This window comes from Diabrotica undecimpunctata, chromosome 11 (genome assembly GCF_040954645.1).
Source record: "Diabrotica undecimpunctata isolate CICGRU chromosome 11, icDiaUnde3, whole genome shotgun sequence".
In the NCBI taxonomy this organism is placed as follows: domain Eukaryota; kingdom Metazoa; phylum Arthropoda; class Insecta; order Coleoptera; family Chrysomelidae; genus Diabrotica; species Diabrotica undecimpunctata.
The window spans coordinates 24743504-24754028 of NC_092813.1; the positions used below are offsets into that span (position 1 = coordinate 24743504).

At 31.0% G+C, this 10525-nt stretch overlaps 1 protein-coding gene across 1 annotated transcript; it reads left to right on the forward strand.

Moving 5' to 3' along the window:
• The first annotated feature begins 3704 nt into the window (after window positions 1-3704).
• LOC140452784 (uncharacterized) lies at window positions 3705-4223 on the forward strand. The gene has a single exon (XM_072547112.1). It carries the CDS (start codon window positions 3705-3707, stop codon window positions 4221-4223), a length of 519 nt encoding a protein of 172 aa, XP_072403213.1.
• The last annotated feature ends 6302 nt before the right edge of the window (window positions 4224-10525 follow it).

Sequence of the window (10525 nt, forward strand, 5' to 3'; positions counted from 1 at the left end):
TATTTAATGTGTATAATTATTTTAAAAATATGAAAAGTAAAATGGACACTCTGCTAATGGTAAAAAATAAGACTGCTGAAGCAACAGGTAAGGAGTTTCAATGCATTTAGTATTAATTTTTGATATTCAAATTCAATGTTTCAACACTTTTCACTTTTAGTTCTCAATGGTACTTATTTGTCAACCTTTTATACTCTGCTCTTGTTCCCCATTTTGCCTACCTTCGCTTCTCTTTTGTATTTTGATTTTTATTTAACCCTTAACTACTGACGTGGATGTTTTAGGACGTAGACTCTGACATGCAGTATGTCATACCGTTGCCTATTCTCCTTTGTTTTTAATATGAATTTATCTTATATCACTGTATTTGTTTTTTATATCAACTACGGAATGATTCTTCACATTGCTGTAGCATAATATACTGCTACAAGTAAAATAAACTTTACTTTTTCAAGAATATTATGAATGCATGCATAATATTTAAAAAAATGGTGGACGTTACTACAAAATCGTTTATAAACTAAATTACAAGAAAAATTGATTACTTGTTACTAACAAATGGTAAAATAATGTTAAAAGAAACAGACTAATGATTTAAATTTAATGAGAAACTAAAATTCAAAATTCTGACAATAACCAAAAATTACAATAAAATAACTAGTCATTTTGCGCGCAAGGTCCGCAATTTTTCTTTGTACACTGTAAGCACACTGGTTTTCCACAAGAAAAGCACACATAAAAAGTCTTTCGCTTTAATGCACTTGGGCATCAGTAACACGTCTTCTTTTTCTCAAGCCTTTCTTCAAAATCTGCTTCTTTTTGGCGTTTTTGTCCTAGTATTCGTTCAATACCACATAATAATTCTCTCGGGATTCTGGGATTTTCGAGTCTTCTTTGTAGATGAGGTAAAACTAATTGTTTCGCCAACTCCTTTGTGTAGTTTAGCCTTTCCATATTATTTTCTTGTAGTGATTGGTACACAACATGCGAATTAACAGCAGTTATATCAATGATGCGGTAAAAAATAGTAAGTGGTCATCGGCGAGAACGACGTTTTACAGAATATTTGGCACACTTGGCATCTAAAGTATCGACACCTCCTTTCGTACGATTATAATGAGCTATAATTTCTGGTTTTCCAGTAATCTGATCCGTGCCTATTGAATGGTGCATCAAAGAAATAAGTAAAACAGCCCTCGATTTTTTTGGCACATGGGAAATTAGGGATAAACTTTTCGTAAATCCGTAAGTAGTTGAATTTACTTGCCTACATCGGTGTGGCTGGAATTCCGGAGGGATTTCCCGTTTATTTTTCTTGAGGGTTCCCACATACGTTAACTTCTTTACTTCTAACTGCTTTACTAATTCTATAGAACTAAACCAATTATCAGCTGTGATATTACGGTTAGTTCCATAAATAGGTTTAGCAAGCCGAAGAACAGATTGAGTTGGTTTATCCATCTTCTTTTCTTCCTCAGATAACCCAGTTCCGTCAATGTCCTTGCCCCCATATATATATAGGCATTGTATAAGTAACTTGTTCGTGCATCAGTCAGGCACATTATTTTAATGCCATATTTCACAGGCTTATTAGGCATATACATTTTAAACCTACACCTTCCCCTAAATCCGACCAACATTTCATCAATACAAACACATGTGCCTACGGAATACAGTTTTTGACAATTTGATATGAATATATTAAATATGTTACTAATGGCTGCTGTTGGATCTATCTTTTTTCTTTCTTCTCTATCCAGAGGGTTATCAAAACGTAAATATTTTAGAAATATTGCAAATCTTTCTTTTGACATAACACTGTCTGAATACTACCAATATCTGAATATATCTCTACCAGTGCCATCTGTAGCAAATATAGAATTTATATCTTCGTCATTGGATTTGAAAGCTGATGAGTATAAAAGCAATCCCAAAAAGGCTTTTAGTTCTATTTCATCAATTTCATTTAGTTCTGGTCTATTCATTCTTTTATAGTTTTCACGAATTGCACGTAATTTATTATTTGTCCATTTACGTATTTCTTGTATTATATCCTCAGAAATGATGAAGTTTCGTTTCTTACATCTCTGGACCGCACAGCTGGTACTTTTGTTACAAGGTTGTGTAACAAAGTTCTTACATTTTTCGAGGGTGCTGTAGTAGACCACTTAAAACGATTTTTGCCATAAAAATATGACTAACCATTATCATTTAAATGATATTCGTCTTCAGAACTTTCCGACTGCTCACTTCCGGTGTCGTGTGAACTTTCAATACATACTTCTTCGCTTGCATCGTCAACATCACCATCACTAAAATATTCTAAATCATTAGGTACTTCGTCAGCCCATTGAGATAAAACAGCCTCAAAATCATCATCTGAAAGCTTTACAGTTTTGCGGCTAAATTTAGAACAACTGGATGAACTTGCTGCCATACTAACAGCAAAAGAATACACTACACTGCTTTTAACTATAGAAACGTAAATACTGACATGCGGTACTTGATACCGCAAGAAAACTTTATGTCAACGTAGCTCAAAGACTAAACGTGTACTAAAACTGCAGCAGTTGAGAGCAGGTACAATTAAACCACACTTGAAGGTACACAGATGGTGTTCTAAGAATCATTTATAAAACACGTTTTACAACAAAATATATTTTCGGCTCGGTATGGCATACCGCATGTCAGTGGTTAAGGGTTAACATAATTTTTTGTAAAATAATAACCACATTTACTGTAAAATAATTTTGCCAAATTGTCATTATTCCCCTAGTTAGTTTATTTAGTAATAGATCGTCATCATTTTTCATATGTGGAGAAAGAGTTCATAGGCTCTTGTTTTCGTAGAAAGCTCTTATTTATTTTTTTTATTTTCTACTATCGTTTTGAGTTACTTTTCAATGTACTTTTTTGTTTCTTTACGTCATCATCATCATTATCAATGGCGTTGCAACTCTTCGTGAGTATTTGCCGCGTTTACTATTGCCTTTCATGTTTGTCGGTCCTGTGCCACTATTTCCCATTGTCTCACTCCCATTTTCTCCAGATCTTCTCTTACTGCGTCTTACATTTTACTTATACGCTGATTATATTTACGTCGGTATAGGCATTTTTGTACGGACAGTATCCAGAATACTACAAGAGAGCAAACAGTCTCTAGATAATAAAAACAAAGTTGAATTTTCTTCAAAGAGACCTTTACGAAAGTCACCTGTGACAGATTTACCAGAATATCAAATTACAGATATTCGGCGTATAATGCACGATTTTCATAAAACAGAGAATTGTATTGTTACTGCTAATAAATTGAAGAACAAAATTAAGATATATTTGGACATTAAAGTATCAGAAGCCTCGCTGCGAAGAATTCTTCGAAATATGAATTTTCGTAGGAGTAGAGCACAGGACAACATAAAATTGTTGGTTGAACAGACGGGAATAAGGTCTTGGAGAATCAAATACTTAAGACTTATCAAACATTATAGAAATGAAAACAGACCCATTGTTTACCTCGATGAGACATAATATATACACAGTGGACATACTTTGTCGAAAACTTGGAATTATAATTCTAGTAAAGGGTTACTGATGAACATTTCGAAGGGTCAACGTTTAATAATAGTGCATGCTGGTGGTGAAATGGGATTTATTCCAAACGCGCTTTTAATATTTGTAGTAAATCTGGTGACTACGACTTAGAAATGAATGCCACGAATTACCGCAAATGGCTAAAGATAAAACTAATTCCAAATTTACCCGCTAACTCAATAGTTGTTTGCGATAATACCTCATACCATTCGGTACAAGTGAATCCTGCGCCTAATAGTAATTCCAAAAAAATGATAAATATGATTGATTGGCTGATTAAAAACAATATAACATTTAACCCTCAAAGTTTTAAACCCGAATATTATGCGTTGATTAAGTACCATCAAAATCGTTTCAAAAGGTATGAATTCGATGAACTTTTGCGTGAATATGGTCACACTCCTTTACGGTTACTTCCATACCATCCGGATTTAAATCCGATAGACATTAAAAATAATATCGCACAAAATAACATATCTTTCAAATTGGAAGATGTGAGACACCTGTTGGAAAAACGAGTTTCCGAAATAACCCCAGATGAGTGGAGAAAACGATGTCATCATGCAATTAAAATAGAAGACAGTTATTTAACATCCGAAGTCATCGAGTGTTCTTCGGAAGAAGAAAATTAAATTAGATTTTGTCGTTCTTCTTTAAAACATTCACATTAGGTATATGAATTTTTAAATGATATGTATATAGAGTTAATTTTATATCTTTTATAAGTTTTCATTTACAAATTTAGATGTGCATATATTTTAGAAGGACAGCAATATTGACGGTAGTCTTTATTATATCGCTAATATATATTTACAAGAAACGTCTTAAATCGGGTAGGTCCATGAAATTAGGCATTTCCCAAAGACAGGAATATTTATGTTTACATGACTTTATTATATCACTAAAACGCTTCCAAGAACAGAATTAAATCAGGTAGAAGTTTAGGTACATGTAATTGGGACCGTTCATTAGCATATAATTTTCCTCACTCTTTAATATTTTGGCATTGTATTGGTATTTAATATTTTAGAAAATACGCTTGACAATTAATTGCTATTTTAAAAATCCATTTTGTTAAACTTATCTATATTCAGAACTTAATAATTCTTTTGTACAATAAAAATAGTTTGTTTGTTCCGGAAAAACGTATTACGAAGGTATTATTATTTTTGTCCCATCAAATATCTTACTGATCATCGCCTTTATTCAGTATAATATGTTTTAGCTGTACCTACTAAATAGTGCGCAACACTGTCGTTTAGTTAAAATTTCAGTAACCAATCACCAACTTCAAAGGCGGTTCTTATACAATTTCGACATGCCTCATAATATGCAAATTAGATGCCTTCCGAAATGACGGTACCTCTATACTAGGAAATATCTTTTTGACTTGAAAATTCTGGTAGGATTGGGATATAATCCTTGGCTTAGAAATTAAATATCATTGTTGTGAATATTTCTACAATGACATCAGTTGTAGGTAGGTATATATTTTGTCACCTAGTAAGAGGACCAATGTTTATTATTTATATATTGATAAATACAGGTATACCTGTAATTTTATCACAAATTTCACACCACACCTTATCCATACCAGCTGACGGTAGAGGCGCAACTTTCGAAAAAGGTGTTGGGGTTGATATAAAATAATTATTAATATGGCTACAAACACGATGGTGGTGAAATTCAATGTTATGTGGATCGAAGTTGCTGTCTGTGTGTTTAATATTTATATAAAACCCGTAACATAGAATCGGGTACTATTAAAGATATACATATAACCATATATTAGATTATGTATAATGTACCACCACGTTTTATTATATATATATATTGTTATGATATGTAAAATCGAGAAAAATATTGGGTTGATTAAAATATTTCAAAGTTCAAAAACATTAAAATAATTCAGATAAGTAGGATAATAACCAACGAACATTTCGAAGAAGGAAAGTTATTAAATTCTTGGATTACCTGTACTAAACAAAATGTAAGCTATGCATAAATTATTTCTTTGTTATACTTGAGTGACCCGCATAATTTTAAGTGAAATCCAAAGACAATTGAACCGGGTTTTCCAAATACATTAATGCAGTGATTAAAGACAATAAAAGAGATTTTAGAAAGAGGTTTTTGTTAGTTTTTAAGAATTATAGAAAAATATTATTTGTAAATAAGTTTTAGGAAATTTTATAATTATAGGTAAAAATTTGTTTGTTATCGAAATGAAAAAATGGGGGAATTGTGACGAGTTTTGATTGGCGGAGATTGAAAAAGGTGGGATAGGTATGTAGGAATGAAAGTTTAGCTAGATTTAGGAGAGAGAAAAGATAATCAGTTGGTTTTCCAAGTCTGTAAGACGAACAGTGATTGTTCTCTGGCGGTTCCCGAGAAGTAGCAAGCAGTAGTGTTGAATGTTAGTGAGTTTTTGTGGAGTTAGTGTATCTGACAGAAGCTGAAGCAGCAAAATATTGTAAGTCATATTTTTCTACTTATATTCCAAGAGTCACTGTTCAGGCCAACGAGAGATTCAGTTTATCGTAAAGAGAAGATATTCCAAGAGTCATTTTTCACTCGGGCCAACGAGAGATTCAGTTTATCGAGAGGAGAAAGGCTATCATAATTTGAATGATTTGTGCTTTTGAAGGAGATCATTAAGGACGATATACTTGCAACGATCTGTTGTAAGATTGCTGATTACATACGGAGCGGTTGAGAGGAGATAATATAGTCTACAAGGAACAAGGATTTGGACCACTCATCATCAGAGAGAGATATTTTTGTTTTTCTGCATTTTTTTCTTTTATTGATAACACAATTTTTACACTTAATTTAGAAAGGATATAAATATTTTGATTAGGAGAGTTAGAATAGTTTGGGATTTTGAGATTTCAATTAATATTGTTTGTACCAATAATTTTGATTGTTCACGTACGTAGAACAAAATTTTGAGAATCATTATATGAGATTTGTTTATTGAAAACTTTTGAGTGTGAATTATGTCATTATTTTTATTTCAATATATAGTGTTAGATCATATGTGTTTTTTTATTATTCCGGTATTCTTTGGACCTTACCTTTCACATGTAATAGCATAGATATTGAAGCACGAATTTAACCCTGAGATAAAAGAATTAAAAATTGTGATAGAGTCATAATCATATCATTTAAATAATTTTAATTAATCAAAAAATTAATTAGCTAATTATTGCTTGGCGCACCAAGACTTTAAATATCACAATAATATATATATATATATATATATATATATATATATATATATATATATATAGGGTTTTTATCGCGGTTCTCAAAGAATTAGTTTGTAAGCACTTTTTGAAATTATCTTTATTATATCTATTATGAAACACACATATATATCTAACATAGCCAATGTAAATTTTAATCAAACTATCTTTAAATTGAAATTCTTATGAAACCAATTAAATTATATAGACAATGTAAATTTTAAACAAACTATCTTTAAATTGGAAATTCTTATGATACTAATTAAATTATATTAACAAGATTGTGTACCTTTCTGTCACTGAATGCCTAAATGAAACTGTTCTCCAAAATAAATATTTTCATCACCACTCAATGTCTTCGTTCTCAGCCTCGGTTATCCTTGTTTTTGTGAAATTACTTTTTCCAATTATCAGCTTCCACCAATTTAAAATATTTTTCTTCTTAACAGCATTTATATTTATTCTTCTTTTTAATATACCAATATCCAATCACCAAAGAGAATTCTTTACTTTTCTATCGAGAATTTTATTGACATTTAGGCTTTTCAGATCAGAATAGAAACTTATATGTAAATTAAACACCCCAAATCAATAAATTACACTATTTCAAATCCGTAACTATATGTAAACTAAACATCTTAAATTAACAAATAACCCCACTTCTACATTTGTAACCATCACTTAACTGTCACTTTCAGAGTATATTTGGTTGCCTATGCACATGGCTTACTTAAATATATTTACAATATTATAATTATTAAAATAACCAAATACATTGCAACTTAAATACTTTTTAAACTTATTATATGCTAATTTCTTAAGAATACCCTTATATAAATAATTTTTATAATATTCTCTAGTATATAACTTATTAAAATAACTAAATACTTTTTACATCTAATATTATCTAGTGTGTAACTTATAAATTATTATTTGTTTTAAACACTATTTTTCTTTCTCCTATGTTTGATATTAAAGGCATTCAGTGACAGAAAGATACACAATTTTGTTAATATAATTTAATTAGTATCATAAGAATTTCAAATTTAAAGATAGTTTCTTTAAAATTTACATTGTCTGTATAATTTAATTAGTTTCATAAGAATTTCAATTTAAAGATAGTTTATATATATATAGAAAGTATATATATATATATATATATATATATATATATATATATATATATATATATATATATATATATATATATATATATATATATATATATATATATATATATATATATCGCACCCTCAGAGCAAGACTGCAGTAAGTCAGAATATGTAAGTTTCGAGATAAAGACAATTTTGTTTATTTTCGTGCTAATATCGGTGAAATAAGACACAAGTTTGAAAAAAAATTAACATTTAATTATTATTTTGCATGCTTTTTAGCCTATATTATATTAACGAAAAATAAAAATTTAAACAAAATAATATTAACGCTAAAAAAATTCGGAATTTCAAAGTTACAACACTTTTGCACGGAGAAAATTGTTAATCACTACACATTTAGTATTGGAATTTTAAAGTTACAACACTTTTGCACGGAAAAAATTGTAAAAAGTGTAGACACACTTTCTGTTAGTTGTTGTCCTCTTCTTGATCATCTTGGGTCAAAATATTTTCATAAAAACTATGGTAAGCTTCTGGTATCATACTCGAATGGCATAAGTATACCAAATCTTTCTTTTTGGCCATTTGAATTTTTGGCTGTTCTTTGTAGGAAGGTTTAAGTAGCACTTGTATATTATGTGTAGTCCGCGATGATTTTTTTAGATTAATAGAATTCCATAGTTCGTCATCATAGTTGTACTTAAAGAAAATTATATGCGGACTATCTTTTCTACATTGCAGAATTTTTATATCTGTCCACTTCACATTTTCTTTATTTTGATCAATTTTATAATTGTTTCCCAATAGAAAGGAAACATGTTTAAAATCAATGAAGTCCTTTGTTTCCATTTCTCGAACTATGTAGGGTGAACCACTTTTTTTGCTACATTTCACTACAGTTGCCCATTCAGTAGGAACATAAATTGGACCGCTCTTCAGCACTCTTTTCTTTTGTCGCTCTATTAATGGGTGCATGTTGTCAACAGCGTTTTGTGTGTGACCTGTTATTAAAAACTTGTGGGTAATCGATTCGATATAACTCACATTAGTAACAACATATAAATACATAGAGGCGATAAATTTATTTATGTTCTGCCTGGCACAGATGTGGCTAAAAAAAATTAAATTTTTGCTTATTGCATGATTTGTCATGTAATAATAGACACAACTTGCAATTTCATTACTTCCTCGTTTCGCTACAGACTCATTCCACATAAAGCAGTATCCTTGTTTGGATACGTTATCAAATAATGTGAAATTATACACATTTAAACGTGGCTTATAATAAAACATTGATACATCTCCGCATGGCGTCTGTAATACAGCTTGAAGATCGTAGTCGCAAACGGAATATTGATTTACATCATTAGCTAATTCTAGATCTTGTTTCTTTGATTCGCGTGCTTGATTTTTATTTTTAATATGCAAGTCGTAGTTGTCCTGCAATGATTTTCTCTGCCCTTCATTAGAGTTTTTATACACTTTACACTCTGAACATTGATCTTTTTTAGGAGAAAAGAATCCAATGTTAAATTCATAATTAAATATGCGTTCATAGTGATGTTTCTTAAGACAAATATCGCCGTCTGAAATACACTTATCTTTGTATAGTCTATACATTTCGGATATGGTTAAGCTACCATCAATAAAAACTCTACTAGTTTGAGCCCTTATATAGTGACTTTCGATGGTCGGGAACATCTTTATGCGCTGACGTATTTTTTCCAAGGCAACTTTATCAGATTTTTTATGAGCCACATGCTTCCCTCTTCATCAGTTTTCTTCCATGTGGTGTAAATGTATCGATCACTCACTCCCAAAGTATTGAGAAAAAACGTTTTGCATACTTGAGTGTCCTTGTCATTAATCCTAAATTTATATTGCAAGTTATGTTTGCGATTGCTTCCAGGTATTTTATTTTGATACTTAGGTCTAACTCCATTGGTGTGTCGTGATATAAAGTCTCTTTGTAAATTTATGTTACCCAAGTCCCAAAATTTTCGATGAATATGCGTTCTTATATCCACAGAATTTTCAAAACATTTTAAACGACAAGTTTGAGAACAAGCTTCTTTCATCTGTCGAGCGAGCATGATTGTACCTTTATTTGACTTGTAGGACTTACCAGAGTTGCGAAGTTTCTTGACCTTATTTCGTCTCCATTCTTCAGGATTTGCACTTCGTTTTCTCGCACAAAATACACTGTAACTGTCACTTTCACGGTCACTATCTTCAGTAGCTTCGATTGGTGTTTATATTAATGCAGCGTCATAGGTTGGAATTTGTTCTGGGAGATATGGGAGATCTTGCATAGAATCATCATTGGAAAAGTTGTTTTCTGCATCAACCTGTTCCCCGTCTACAACGTTGTCAGCACCATTGTATCTCTGTTGAATCCCTATTTCACTGGTCAAAATGTCCTCTTCCATATCTTCAGTAGCTTCGTTTTTTGTTTCCATTAATGTAGCGTCATTGAAATTGGTTCTGGGAGATCTCTCTCTAAGTCCTCTCTCGGTATTTCAACGTTAGTTAAAATTTGAACTTGATCACTGATAGCAGTTAATGAAGTAC